Source organism: Suncus etruscus, chromosome 6 (genome assembly GCF_024139225.1).
Source record: "Suncus etruscus isolate mSunEtr1 chromosome 6, mSunEtr1.pri.cur, whole genome shotgun sequence".
In the NCBI taxonomy this organism is placed as follows: Eukaryota; Metazoa; Chordata; class Mammalia; order Eulipotyphla; family Soricidae; genus Suncus; species Suncus etruscus.
In genome coordinates this window covers 132,759,241-132,774,084 of record NC_064853.1, presented here as the reverse complement: position 1 = coordinate 132,774,084, position 14,844 = coordinate 132,759,241, and the positions used below count along the sequence as shown (strand labels likewise).

Sequence of the window (14,844 nt, the reverse complement as noted above, 5' to 3'; positions counted from 1 at the left end):
GGGGGCCAGAGAGATAGCACGGTATTAGGGCATTTGCCTTGCACGCAGCCGATCCAGGATGGATGGTGGTTTGAATCCCGGCATCCCATATGGTCCCCAGTGCCTGCCAGGAGTGAATTTTGAGCGCAGAGCCAGGAGTAACCCTTGAACACTGGGTTTACCCCCACAAAAAACCCCTAAGATATGTTAAATCTTCATGCATATATCTCATATAGACAGATACATAATGTAAATATTTTAGTCCACACACTGAAATTTAGCCTCTCTCATGTGTTAGTCCACCTGCCTGGACTTGATTTATGAAGTCCCTCTGTTTTCACCCAAGAACCAGTCCCTATAGGAGAGATATGCATAATTTGGGAGGTATGGGACCCCAACCACAGGAGTATGAATAGGAACATAAAGCCTCTATTTCTGGGGCCGGAGAGATAGCACAGCAGTAGGGCGTTTGCCTTGCATGCAGAAGGATGATGGTTCGAATACCGGCATTCCATATGGTCCCCCGAACCTGCCGGGGGCAATTTCTGTGCATAGAGCCAGGAATAGACCCTGAGTGCTGCTGGGTGTGACCCCACCCCCGCAAAAAAGCCTCTATTCCTCAGCAGACTTCTTGTTGAGATGCTGGTGAATGAAGCAATTGAGTGAGGTTCCTATCTGCCATGCATATAGAGAGCTGACTGCAACCATTTCCAAAAGCCTTTTCCTGGATGTTCTAAAGGCCTCTGGGGTCTTAATTGGAACCCTCAGAATCTTCCAGAAATTACATCAGTTCTTATGATTCCTGTCTATATAACAGCTCCACTAAATTAGACAACACATAAAACATAGCAAAGGGGTATGTGTGAAGTAAATAACCTTAAGCGAGATGGATGTGTTTTCAGAGAAGATAGCCTTGTTATAAGTCCTCTCTGTAAGGAGATGGGGAAAGGAAAGTCCTACATAACAGTGGCCAAAAGCGAGTGCCGCCCCCATGAGTTCTGGGAATAAAAACAAAAGGTCAGCTGGTGCTGTATGGTGTGATCCGCCTGGTACCCGGTGTATTCTGGTCTTTGATGCTTCAAGGATAGTGTGAAGAGAGAATGGGAGGCCCCAAGACCATTTCATATCCTGGTGGGGTTTTGATGAATTGCCTATAAATACCACCATCATCAGTATGGATGGAGTGCCTCCTGTTTCCCTTCAACATTGATCTCTTTCATTTGACAGCCTGCCTTGCCGGTAGGACTTTCAGTATATCTTCCATGGGGTGCAAGGTTCCTTATGCAACCCACACCTTTCTGATCACCTTTCACTTGGTTCTAGGTTTGTTTTGCCACTAAAATGAAGTTATGGAGAATACACTCAAATTGTGATCTCACACATGTCAGAATTATGTGGTCATCCATTGGGATCAGAGGGAAGGGAAGAAGCTGGGGCTAGAGGGCAGGACTGCCACACAGAATCTACAGGTTAAGAATAGCACCAAAGGGCTGGTGAGATAGCACAGCAGCAGGGTGTCTGTCTGCCTTGCACACATCCAACCCCGGAAGGACCTCGGTTTGCTTCCTGGCATCCCATACCATCCCCTGAGCCTGCCAGGAGCAATTTCTGAGTGCAGAGCCAGGAGTTCTGAGCACTGCTGAGTGTGGTCCCAAAACAAAAAGAGAAAGAAAAAAAAATAGCACCAAGAAAATACTCATAGGTGTCTCACCTTCCCACCATCTCTTGCCCTCACCACCCTCCTCTGCCCAGTTTCCTTGGCAATTCTCGATACAGTTGTTCTGAAACCTCCTTGGGTCTATCTCCTGGGGAAGGCAGTCTGCACCCTCTCTGGAAGAGGTTAGAGCTGAGAAGCAACAGCAAAGTCCACAGCAGTCCAAATTCCCAGCTGCTTTATTTTGGGGTTTACCTAGGGCACCTGGCACCATTACCGAAGGCCCTGGCTGCCTGCCCTTGTGCCATGTTTGGCCTCATCCCAGGCCCAACCTTGCCCCTCACACACAGTCTCTGAGGGTGGAGCAAGGTAGTTTGGGCTGTGGCTCCCCCAGCAGGGCATCAAGCCAGCCTTCTAGCTCCCGGACCAGCTGCTCCAGCTCCAGCACCTCGTGTTCCAGCCGCTCCAAGAGCACACTAACATTGTCGGCCAGCCACCTCCTGAGGACACTCATCGGCTCCTCGGAGGGCTTGCCGGCCTGGGAGTTCAGGCCCTGGAAGGCAAACATCCAAGCTGCCTCCAGCTTCTCGCATAGGACCACCTCTCTCCCCACCCCCAACTTTTCCCCAATATTTCTCCTGCTCTGCCCTCCTAGCCAACTCCTCTGCAGCCTTCAACACCCAGCTCACTGCAACCACCACTGGAAAGCCTTCCCAGCCTGCACCCAAGCTCAACATCCCCTCAGTCACTGCCTTCTTGGACACGTTACCTGGGAAGCCACAGAGGTCTGCGGGTAGTTACATTCCTGGATTCTCTCTGATGCATCCCAACTTCTTCCTGTAACATACACAGATATTCCTTCTTAAGGGCAGATGAGTGATGGAGGGAGAGAAAGACCTTGTCAGACAGACGGCCCCGTCCAGACTGCCCTTCCCATCCATCCAAGAAGCTCACCTGTCATGCCCATGCCCAAATACAGCACTAAGATCAGCAGTGCCAACAGCGTCTAGGGAGGGGAAACAGAGGAGTTTGTAGCTTGGGGGTAGCCAGCTTCCCGAATCCCTTTAGGGGTGCAAGAATAGTGGGGGCCTTGGGGCTGAGCTTCTTTCCACTCCTCCCACTCTATTCCCCCAGTGTCAGAACTAGATGACCCAGCAGCCCATTGGCTTTCAGTGTCTCTCCTTTCCCCTACTCAGAATGGGGCCCATCTTCTGCCTCCTCTCCAAAGGAGGCAGTTCCATCCCAGTGGCCTCGAAAAGGAACCAGATTTCAGGTGACGCCACTTTTCTTAGGCACTGTAGACATTCCCATGGATGTACTTCGTTGGCGTCAGTTTGTGTGAACAAGTTTCTCTGGTCCAAACATAGAGCAGTCATTCTAGAAAGTCCCTTGAAATTCCCTCTTTACTCTCCATAATCAGAATCTGCCTTTTGTCACCCCAAAACAGGATTGGTTTATTCCAGATGTCCTCAGAGGACAGATGGACTCCTGTGTTTAGGTCTATTTGTTTGTTTTTGTTTGTGAGCCATACCAGCTGTGCTCAGGGATCACTCTGGCAGGTTTGGGGTTCATATAGAGTGCCAGGGCTCTAACCCAGGTTGGTCACGTGCAAGGCAAACACTCTAAATTATTACTTCTTTAGCCCCTTATTCAGCTACTTTTTGACTCAGCTCCCCATTTTTGAGCTTTTTTACCTTCATACTATTTCTATCACCTTAGTCCTCTTTTTTTTTTTTTTTGGTTTTTGGGTCACACCCGGCGGTGCTCAGGGGTTACTCCTGGCTGTCTGCTCAGAAATAGCTCCTGGCAGGCATGGGGGACCATATGTGACACCGGGATTTGAACCAGCCATCTTTGGTCCTGGATTGGCTGCTTGCAAGGCAAACGCCGCTGTGCTATCTCTCCGGGCCCTAGTCCTCTTAACTAAAATTTCTTCTATTCCTCCTCCTCCCCCTCTTCCTCCTCCTCCTCCTCCTCCTCCTCTTCCTCCTCCTCCTCCTTCTTCTTCCTCCTCCTCCTCTTCCTCTTCCTCCTCATTCTTCTTCTTTCTTCTTCTTCCTTCTTCTTCTTCTTCCTCTTCCTCTTCTTCCTTTTCTTCTTCCTCTTCCTCTTCTTCTTTTTTTGTTTTGTTTTTCGGGCCACATCCGTTTAATGCTCAGGGGTTACTCCTGGCTAAGTGCTTAGAAATCGCCCCTGGGAAACTACACCTGCTCAGTGGGGCCCGACTGTGAAAAATTGTGAGTGCTGCCTGTGTGTGTCTGTCTCCTGTCCTGTTGCGTGAACTTCTTGGGAGTGGGCCGAAAAGAGGCTCCAGAAAACTCACTCTCCCAAAGGCCCATTCTAGGGCGGGAACGTCAAGGAACTGCTCCATAACGTGAAAACTGGCTATAAGCAGTACTTTGCAGAAGCCAGGTCCCCTGCTTGTGACGTCAGGCTTGGAAAATCCACGAAACTACGCCGCCCAGTGGGGCCCGACTGTGAAAAATTGTGAGTGCTGCCTGTGTGTGTCTGTCTACTGTCCTGTCGCGTGAACCTCTTGGGAGTGGGCCAAAAAGAGGCTCCAGAAGAGCACTTTGCTCCACTTCGCTACGCAGCCACGCGCTCTTTCTAAGGAAAGAACACCATTGCAACAAGAAGAAAAAATCACACTAAGAACTGTGCTGGATCACTGAAGCCCAGCATTTCTCTCTTCTCTGCTGCGTGCTTGGGCCTAAGATTTGATCCTGAGAGAGGCTTCATCCATGGAGGACTCCCCTCCCTAGGAGTCAAGTCGACCCACCCAGAAAGGGTGGAGCCAGAGGAGTGTGGCTGCATACATCATATAGCCAATGAATACCACCACAACACGTATTTTTTCTTTGAAAAAATAAACAAGATTGATAGACCACTGGCAAAACTAACAAAGAAAGAGAGAGAAACTTGATAACTCGTATTAGGAATGAAAAAGGAGAGATCACAACTGATATGGCAGAGATTCAAAGGGTAATCAGAAACTACTTTGAGAAACTCTATGCCACTAAAAATGAGAACCTGGAAGCAATGGATAAATTCTTGGACTCTTATAATCTTTGACGGTTGAAGGAAGAGGATGTAGCATATCTAAACACCCCCATCACTATTGATGAAATTAAAACGGTAATCAAATGTCTGCCCAAAAACAAAAGCCCAGGCCCAGATGGATTCACTTATGAATTCTTTTTTTTTTGTTTTTTGTTTTTTGTTTTTGGGTCACACCCGGCGGTGCTCAGGAGTTACTCCTGGCTGTCTGCTCAGAAATAGCTCCTGGCAGGCACGGGGGACTATATGGGACACCGGGATTTGAACCAACCACCTTTGGTCCTGGATAGGCTGCTTGCAAGGCAAACGCTGCTGTGCTATCTCTCCGGGCCCTAATGAATTCTTTCAAACTTTCCAAGAAGAACTACTACCAATCCTGGCAATTTCATGAAATTGAACAAATGGAAACACTTCCAAATAGCTTTTATGAAGCCAACATCACCTTGATACCTAAACCAGACAGAGATGCTACCAGAAAAGAAAATTACAGACCAATATCGCTGATGAATGCAGCTGAAAGATCCTCAACAAAATCCTGGCAAATAGGATTCAGTGCCTTATTAAGAAAATTATCCACTACGATCAAATAGGTTTCATCCCAGGAATGCAAGGATGGTTTATCATCTGTAAATCTATCAACATAATAAACAACATCAGGGCCCGAAGAGATAGCACAGTGGCGTTTGTTTTGCAAGCAGCCAATCCAGGACCAAAGGTGGTTGGTTCGAATCCCGGTGTCCCATATGGTCCCCCGTGCCTGCCAGGAGCTATTTCTGAGCAGACAGCCAGGAGTAACCCCTGAGCACCACCGGGTGTGCCCCAAAAACCAAAAAATAAAATAAAATAAAATAAAATAAATACACAACATCAACAACAAGAAAAACAAAAATCACATGATTATATCAATAGACGCAGAGAAAGCATTTGATAAGGTCCAACACCCATTCTTGATCAAAACTCTCAGCAAGATGGGAATGGAAGGAACTTTTTTCAATATAGTTAAGGCCATCTACCACAAGCCAGAGGCAAATATTATCCTCAATGGAGAAAAACTGAAAGCCTTTCCTCTAAATTCTGGCACAAGACAAGACAGTCCTCTCTCACCACTCCTATTCAACATAGCACTGGAAGTACTTGCTATAGTGATTAGGCAAGAAAAAGATATCAAGGGAATCCAGATAGGAAAGGAAGAAGTCAAGCTCTCGCTGTTTGCAGATGACACGATATTCTAATAGAAAAAACTAAAATCTCTATGAAAAAGCTTCTAGAAACAATAGACTCATATAGCAAGGTGGCAGGCTACAAAATTAACACACAAAAATCAATGGCCTTTCTATACACCAATAATAATAAGGAAGAAATGGACATTAAGAAAACAACCCCATTCACAATAGTGCCACACAAACTCAAATATCTTGGAATCAACTTGACTAAAAATGTGAAGGACCTATACAAAGAAAACTATAAAACTCTGCTCCAAGAAATAAGAGAGGACACGTGGAAATGGAAGCACATACCCTGCTCATGGATTGGCAGGATTAACATCATCAAAATGGCAATACTCTCCAAAGCATTGTATAGATTTAATGCGATCCCTCTAAAGATACCCATGACATTCTTCAAAGAAGTGGATCAGGCACTTTTGAAATTCATTTGGAACAATAAACACCCTCGAATAGCTAGAGCAATCATTGGGAAAAAGAATATGGGAGGAATTACTTTCCCCAACTTTAAGCTGTACTACAAAGCAATAGTTATCAAAACAGCATGGTATTGGAATAAAGACAGGCCCTTAGATCAGTGGAATAAGCTTGAATACTCAGAGAATGTTCCCCAAACATACAATCACCTAATTTTTGATAAAGGAGCAAGAAATCCTAAATGGAGCAAAGAAAGCCTCTTCAACAAGTGGTGTTGGCACAACTGGCTAGCCACTTGCAAAAAATTGAACTTAGACCCCCAGCTAACATCATGTATGAAGGTTAAATCCAAATGGATGAAAGACCTTGATATCAGACCCGAAACCATAAGATATATAGAACAACACGTAGGTAACACACTCCAGGACATTGAGATTAAAGGCATCTTTAAGGAGGAAACTGCACTCTCCAAGAAGTGAAAGCAGAGATTAACAGATGGGTATATATTAAACTGAGAAGCTTCTGCACCTCAAAAGAAATAGCGCCCAGGATACAAGAGCCACCCACTGAGTGGGAGAAACTATTCACCCAATACCCATCAGATAAGGGGCTCATCTCCAAAATATACAAGGCACTGACAGAACTTTACAAGAAAAAACATTTAATCCCATCAAAAAATGTGGAGAAGAAATGGACAGACACTTTGACAAAGAAGAAATACAAATGGCCAAAAGACACATGAAAAATGCTCCACATCACTAATCATCAGGAGATGCAAATCAAAACAACGATGAGGTACCACCTCACACGCCAGAGATCGGCACACATCACAAAGAATGAGAAAAAGCAGTGTTGTCGGGGATGTGGAGAGAAAGAAACTCTTATCCACTGCTGGTGGGAATGCCATCTAGTTCAACCTTTATGGAAAGCAATATGGAGATTCCTCCAAAAACTGGAAATCGAGCTCCCATACAACCCAGCTATACCACTCCTAGGAATATACCCTAGGAACACAAAAATACAATACAAAAATCCCTTCCTTACACCTATATTCATTGCAGCACTATTTATTATAGCAAGACTCTGGAAACAGCCAAGATACCCTTCAACAGATGAATGGCTAAAGAAACTGTGGTACATATACACAATGGAATATTATGCAGCCATCAGGAGAGATGAAGTCATTAAATTTTCCTATACATGGATGTACATGGAATCTATTATGCTGAGTGAAATAAGTCAGAGAGAGAGAGAGATGCAGAATGGTCTCACTCATCTATGGGTTTTAAGAAAAATGAAAGACATTCTTGCAATAATAACTTTCAGACACAAAAGAGAAAAGAGTTGGAAGTTACAGCTCACCTCATGAAGCTCACTACGAACAGGGATGAGTTTAGTTAGAGAAATAACTACGTTTTGAACTATCCTAATAAAGAGAATGTATGAGGGAAATAGAAAGCCTGTCTAGAGTATAGGCGGGGGTTGGGTGGGGAGGAGGGAGATTTTGGACATTGGTGATGGGAATGTTGCACTGGTGATGGGTGGTGTTCTTTACATGACTGAAACCCAAACACAATTATGTATGTCATAAAGTTGTTTAAATAAAAAAGTAATAAAAAATGTCATTAATGAAAAAAAAAAAGAAAAAGAAAATAGCTCTTCACATCTTGATATTTCTTTAACAGGGTTTTTTTTGTTACCAAAACATTGGTATTCTTTATATATTACAAGTGTTTGCTTTATTTTACAACATTTACTAAAATATTTTATGAAATTTTGAAATTTATCATTTCATTTATTGAATTTTTGGGTGGATATTTGTTTTTTGTGAGGGAAGTCACACCCAGCGGTACTCAGGGGTTAGTCCTGGCTTTGCTCTCTGAAATTGCTTCTGGCAGGCGTGGAGGACCATATGGAATGTTGGGATTCAAACCAGGGTCCATCCTATGTGTGGTGGGTATTAAAATAACACCCAGTGGTTGTTAGAATACTGATCAGTGCTAAACAGTCATTCTGTGTGATGCTCAGGGGCCCACTAGTGATGAGGATTGAATTGGGTCCTTCCACATGTTCTCAACTTGTTGAGCTTTGTCCATGTCCTCTTATGAGTTTAGATGAACTGACATTTTTCATTTTGATGAAGTTTATCAATTTTTCTATTGTGGTTAAGACTTTCTGTGTCCCAGCTAAAAAGCACTTGCCAGAATCTAATATGTAAAGAATATTATGAGTTTAAAGTATTTTTTATCACATGAGAGCTGCATTTTTAACTTTTACATTTAGTCTACAATCTATATTAACTTAAACATGTTATTGAATTATATGCATGGAATTCTGTCATTTACATTTGTACTATAAAAACAAAGTGCTTATAAAAGATAAATAAAAATTTTGTTCATTAAGAGTAAAAAAAAAAAGAAATCGCCCCTGGCTTGGGGGGGACCATATGGGATGCTAGGGGATTGAACCGTGGTCCTTCCTTGGCTAGCACTTGCAAGGCAGACACCTAACCTCTAGTGCCACCTCACCAGCCCCAATTCTTTTTTTTTTTCTTTTTCTTTTTCTTTTTTTTTTTTTTTTTTTTTTGGTTTTTGGGCCACACCCGGCAGTGCTCCTGGCTATCTGCTCAGAAATAGCTCCTGGCAGGCACGGGGGACCATATGGGATGCCAGGATTTGAACCAATCTCCTTAAGTCCTTGCAAGGCAAACGCCGATGTGCTATCTCTCCGGCCCCTCCCCCCCCAATACATTTTTTCTTTCTTTTTTTTTTTTTTGGTTTTTGGGTCACACCCAGCAGTGCTCAGGGGTTATTCCTGGCTCCAGGCTCAGAAATTGCTCCTGGCAGGCACAGGGGACCATATGGGGCGCTGGGATTTGAACCGATGACCTCCTGCATGAAAGGCAAACACTTTACCTCCATGCTATCTCTCCGGCCCCCAATACATTTTTTCTTAACTAAAACTTTCACGGGTGTAGCCGAGCTAAACATCATGCTTTTGTTGTGTTCTGTGTAAATACATAGAAGCAACAGTGTATGGGGAATAATAATGCCACTTATCTTGACAGCTAGTGTCTTCCTGCCACTCTAAATTCCTTTTAGAGTGGGAAAACAAAAATGCGGGCACGGTCTGCGTTTAGGTGTGGGTCATAGTGACATTGTGGGGGAGCTCCTGGGCACTGCTAGAAGGGACTTCCATGAGCACCGAACCAGGAATAATCCTGAACACCACCAGATGTATCCATGAAACAGAAACTAGAAAAAGAATGCAGCTTCTTTCTGCAGCCAGTATTAAATGGCACTGTGTGGTGTGAGCAGGAAAGCACAAGGGAGGCCACACAACTGAGAGGTGCTGAATTTTCCCCAGTTTATCAGCTGTGGTTTGAGCCAGGTGTAGTTTGACTTGGGGGTCCATGTGGTATTGGGGGCCAAAGCCAGTACGACATAGTCAAAGTCACCTACTTGATCCACATCCCTAAATCCTAGATAAGCCACCTCTTGTATGCCCTCATGCTAGAAGCAAAATCCAGGGGTGGGCCAGAGAGATAGCACAGTAGTAGGGCGTTTGCCTTGCGTGCAGCCGATTCAGGACAGACAGTGGTTCGAATCTTGTCATCCCATAAAATCCCTCATGCCTTCCAGGAGTGATGTCTGACAGCAGAGCTAAGAGTAACCCCTGAACGCTGCTGGGTGTGATCCAAGCCCCCAATCTACAGATGATAATTTGCATAATCTGTCTCAGAGAATTTCTTTGTATATAAATAATCTATATGTGCTATACATAGAATACATTTTTTTCCTTTTTGGGGGGAGCCACACCCACTGATGCTCAGGGGTTACTCCTGGCTATGCACTCAGAAATCGCTTCTGGCTTGGGGGACCATATGGAATGCCTGGGTAAATCAAACCTCAGTCTGTCCTAGGTTAGCGCATGCAAGGCAAATGCCCAACTGCTTGTGCTACTGCACTGGCCCCAGAAAACATTTCTTTTTTTTGTTTCTGTTTTTTGTTTTTTGTTTTTTGGGCCACACCTGGCAGTGCTCAGGGGTCACTCTTGGCTCTACACTCAGAAATTTCTCCTGGCATGCTCAGGGGAGCATATGGGATGCTGGGATTTGAACCACCATCCTTCTGCATGCAAGGCAAATGCCCTACCTCCATGCTATCTCTCCGGCCCCCAGAAAACATTTTTTAATCTTTTAAAATAAAAATAAGTAGTGACGGGATCTCAGACATGCTGAATGCCTCCAAGCAGAGAGACTCCAATATCATCCTGGTGAAATTGAAGCCACACCACATCTGTGACTGTAGAAATGGGAACCATGACTGTGGGATCCTGAGGGTACCAGTTGGGTTGGCCCTGACGGACTCCTTTGGGGTTCTAATAATGTGCTATAGCTTGAGCTGAGGTTCAGATAACCAATGCAAACTTTATGTGCTACCTACTTCAGAAGAAATCCCCCATCCTTTCACTTTTTCACTCTCATTTTCTTCCTTTCCCCCTTCAGTGCAAGCTCAGAGGACCCTTATACTTTCACCCTTATACTATTTTCATCATCCCAGGCCTCTTTTCTTAACTAAAACTTTTTCTTTTTTAGGGGGGAGGGTTGGGTCACACCCAGCGGTGCTCAGGCTCTGTGCTCAGAAATCACTCCTGGCAGGCTCGGGAGACTATATGGGATGCAGGGGATCAAACCGGGGCCCATCCTGGATTGGCTGCACGAAAGGCAAACGCCCTACTGCTGTACTGTCACTCCAGCCCCTTAACTAAAACTTCCATGGGAGGAGCCGAGTTAACATTTTGACAAGTAGGGCACTTGCCCTGCATGCAGCTGACCGGGGCCAGTTCCTACAAAGCACCAACCTCTTCTCAGGATTGTTTATAAGGAGGCAGCCCCAGGCTTGGCTTGTTTGGGGTGGCTTTTCAGGACACACACTCCTCTCTACTCCCTGTTGCCCCCCATCTTGCCCTGAGGTCTGGCACGCATGAAGTGAGGTGGGAGCTTATGGATCAGAGGTCTCAAACTCAATTTACCTGGGGGCCGCAGGAGGCAAAGTCGGGGTAAGGCAGGGCCGCATAAGGGATTTCACACACACACACAAAACGTCATTATTAACAGTTTTAATTATTTCTTCTGAACATGAATAGAACATTGAGTGAAGATCATGAACAGTTCTTCTGAACATGGCATCTTTTGCCTATTCCTTGTTGCCAGAGACTTGATAACGCTTCGTCTCACAAATCTGAACCACATTTGGCTTTAGAGAGGAAGCAGTTGAGACCCAGTATGGCTTGAAGATGATCATCACTAAGTCTAGACCTGTACTTTGACTTATTGAAGTTCAATGTGGAGAATAACTTTTCACACAAATATGTGCTCCCAAAAAGGCACATGGTGCACTTGAACATTCAAGAAGCTCAGGGAAGCTGGGGGGCAATTTTCTCAAACATTGCCCATGCATGTCTGCTTTTTCACTAATCTCCCTAAACTTGGCTTTGAGATCAGAGTTGCATTGCAGGTCAATGAGCTCCATCTGAAGCACAGGAGGGGCATCTTGCACATCAAAGGAAAAGGGGTCCACAAAAATTTGGAAAGTGGCTTTGTGCTTTTTGAAGTCTGCAAATCTGTGATCAAATTTCTTCTCTAGCTTAAAAATAGCATCAACATATTTCTCACCACTGAATGGTATGCCTGCCTCTACAAGTACCTTGCATGCTGGGAAATGGCAAAGGTTTGTCTGAAAGAGCTGGAATTTCCATAACACAAGTCTTGTGGAGAATGCTCTAACGCTGTCATAGGCAGCACTGATAAGCTGCCCAAGGCCTTATAACATCTTGTTTAGTACATACAGCTTATGTGTGATGTCAACAAGAAAAGTTAAGTCCATGAGCCATTTGTGATTACTCAACTCAAAAACAGCATTCCCATCCTTCTCCAAGAAGGCTTTCATTTTTTCTCTCAACTCAAAAAATATTTTCAGGACATTTCCCCTGCTGAGCCAACGTACCTCGGTGAAATAGAGCACATCTCCATATTCTGACTCCATTTCCTCTAAAAAAGCACGGAACCTCCTGTGCTTTAAGCCCCTGGATCTGATTTGGTTGATGCATTTCACAACAACAGACATCACATTGTCACACGGCAGGCATTTACTGCAAAGGTCCTGCTGATGGATAATGCAGTGAAGAACAATGGCCTTCTCTACACCCTCCTCTTCAAGTTTTTTTTTTGAACAAGTGCCACCAGTCCATTTTTCCTTCCTGTCATCGATGGCGCTCCATCTGTTATTATTCCAACAAACCTCTTCCATGGCAAACCTGCATTCTCAATGGCATCACACAGATGCCGAAATATCTCATTAGTGGTGGTCTGGCCACACATTGGAATTATTGTGAGCAGCTCCTCTGTCAATTCAAAATAGCAATCAACACCACAGACATAAATTGTGAGCTGCGCAGTGTCTGTTATATCTGTGCCCTCGTCAAGAGCAACTGAGTATGCATCAAAACATTTGGCTTTCTCACACAGTTGATGATAAATGTCACTTGACATGTCAGAAATGCGCTCTTCCACAGTGTTGGCAGAAAGGCTGATTTTGCTAAACTGACCTTTCTTTTCCGGACTGATAATACTTGCAGCCTGTAACATGCATTTTTTTTTTAACAAACTCTCCTTCTGTGAATGGTTTCCCTGCCATAGCAATCATCTCACTAACCATGTAACTAGCTTTGACTGATGCAACATTCTCTTTAGTTGCTTTCTAGAAGAAATCTTGTTGCCTCATTAGACATGCTTTAAGACTGGCAGCCCGCTTGGCTCTCTCATTTCCTTGATATTTTGCATATTCCTTAGCATGTTTAGTTGAATAATAGCTTCAAGTTTATTCCTTGTGCACTGCAACTTTCTCTGAGCAAATAAGACATGTGGGGATGCCCCTGTGCTCAACAAAGAAATACTGCATCTCTCACTTTTCCTGAAATTGTCTGTGCTCGTCATCAATCTTTCTCTTCACTGCAGGCTTTGATGAAGTCATGATGAAGGTATGACAAATCTAATTCTGTAATAAACTTCTCTCCGTTAGGCCTCCAATAATGCAAGGGACAGCAGGTAGGAGCAGCGGAAATGATGTCTGCGCTAGGCGCAAAGTATTCGCGATTATTGGCTTACCAAATATTCGCAATAAAAATCGCATTAGTAAGGAAAAAAATCACAAAAAAATCGCATTAAATATTTGCATACCCCGAACGGAACTGCTCGGGGTATGCGAATGTTTAATGCAATATTTTTCTTACTAATGCGATTTTTATTGCGATTATTCGGTAAGCGAATAATTGCAAATACTGTGATATTTGAAGGCTGGCCGCAGGCCACAAAATGTTGTACAGGGGGCCGTGAGTTTGAGACCCCTGATATGGATGGAAAGAAACTGTGAAGGAATCTTCTGCAGTTGTGGAGAGCATGCACCTAGGACTGTGCTGAAAACCCTCTGGTGGTGACTTCCTGACCGTGGGGTGTGTGTGTGTGTGTGTGTGTGTGTGTGTGTGTGTGTGTGTGTGTGTGAAGTGCTAGGCTCTATGAACAGTAGGGTTGAGTTGGACCCTTGAACCTCGAATTTCAGTCCTAAGAACAAATGCTCTGAAATTCTGTGCTGTGGGCTGTGGGCTGTGGGCAGAGAAAATGAAGCCTGAATTTCATCTTTGTCACTACTTCACATTTCACTCTCTTCATTTTTGCTTGCCCATTCAGGCACCTAGGCTTAAGCAGGACACAAAAGGGAATTAAAGGTGGGTCTCCAGGGCCAAGAGCTAAGCCCTTTCGAGGTTCCTGGGGTCAGGCCTGGTGTGAGAGGGCCAACGGATCTGGACTGATCTCACCTGCTTCTTGTCCTCAGGGTGACTATTTCTTTGCTCTAGCAACTCGCCGGCCACGCGCCCCCTGCTGCCCACCTGGGGGATCACCATGGTCTCCTGTGCAGGGCCTGGGTGGGACAGCAGGCCCCCACACGGGCAGGCACTGAGTGCTTCCTGCTTCCTGCCCCTGGTAGCCAGGTGTCCCTCCAGCCCTGAATTCTGATGTCACAGAGGTGGGGGCAGCAAAGGTCCTCACATGGTCAGCATCCTTGTTTCCCCCTCTTGGCCTCATACTCTCTGCCTGAAACCAATCCCCCAACAGGAAAATATAAAGACAAGAAACTACCCAGAGATGCTATTTTTAAAAATGATTTATTCTTCTATATTTTCAACTTTTTTCTTCTACATTTTCTTTAGTTTGTTTATTAATATTTTATTTAAGCATTATGGTTACAGCATTAGTAGTTGCATTTAATTCATAAAAAAATGTGCACCCCCTTTGAGACAGGCATTCTATTTCTCTCACTGCCACTGTCATGATAGTTATTAGTGTAGTTATTACTCTAATTGCGTTCACCAGTATTTGTGATAAGTTTCATATCGTGGGTGGTCCTTTCTAACTTCATCTCTATTGTCTCTGTGTATCATTACCATACTATCTTA

General features: G+C 44.5%; 1 protein-coding gene across 1 annotated transcript; it reads right to left on the bottom strand.

Annotated features, from left to right (window-relative positions):
- Positions 1 to 1,973: 1,973 nt before the first annotated feature.
- Positions 1,974 to 14,292, bottom strand: SMIM23 (small integral membrane protein 23). The gene is made up of 4 exons (XM_049776106.1): positions 14,206 to 14,292; positions 2,588 to 2,639; positions 2,403 to 2,470; positions 1,974 to 2,186 (listed from the first exon to the last, which is right to left on the bottom strand). The coding sequence occupies exons 1-4, from the start codon at positions 14,290 to 14,292 to the stop codon at positions 1,974 to 1,976; spliced, it is 420 nt and encodes a 139-aa protein (XP_049632063.1).
- Between the last annotated feature and the right edge of the window lie 552 nt (positions 14,293 to 14,844).

What these genes read in the sequence shown, in the direction of transcription:
- SMIM23 (XM_049776106.1), bottom strand. Translation starts at nt 14,292, where the DNA reads ATGGTGATCCCCCAGGTGGGCAGCAGGGGGCGCGTGGCCGGCGAGTTG. An exon ending in TTTGGGCATGGGCATGACAG is followed by an intron (nt 2,471 to 2,587) that starts GTGAGCTTCTTG and finishes TGTATGTTACAG; the next exon opens with GAAGAAGTTGGGATGCATCA. An exon ending in AGACCTCTGTGGCTTCCCAG is followed by an intron (nt 2,187 to 2,402) that starts GTAACGTGTCCA and finishes TTTGCCTTCCAG; the next exon opens with GGCCTGAACTCCCAGGCCGG.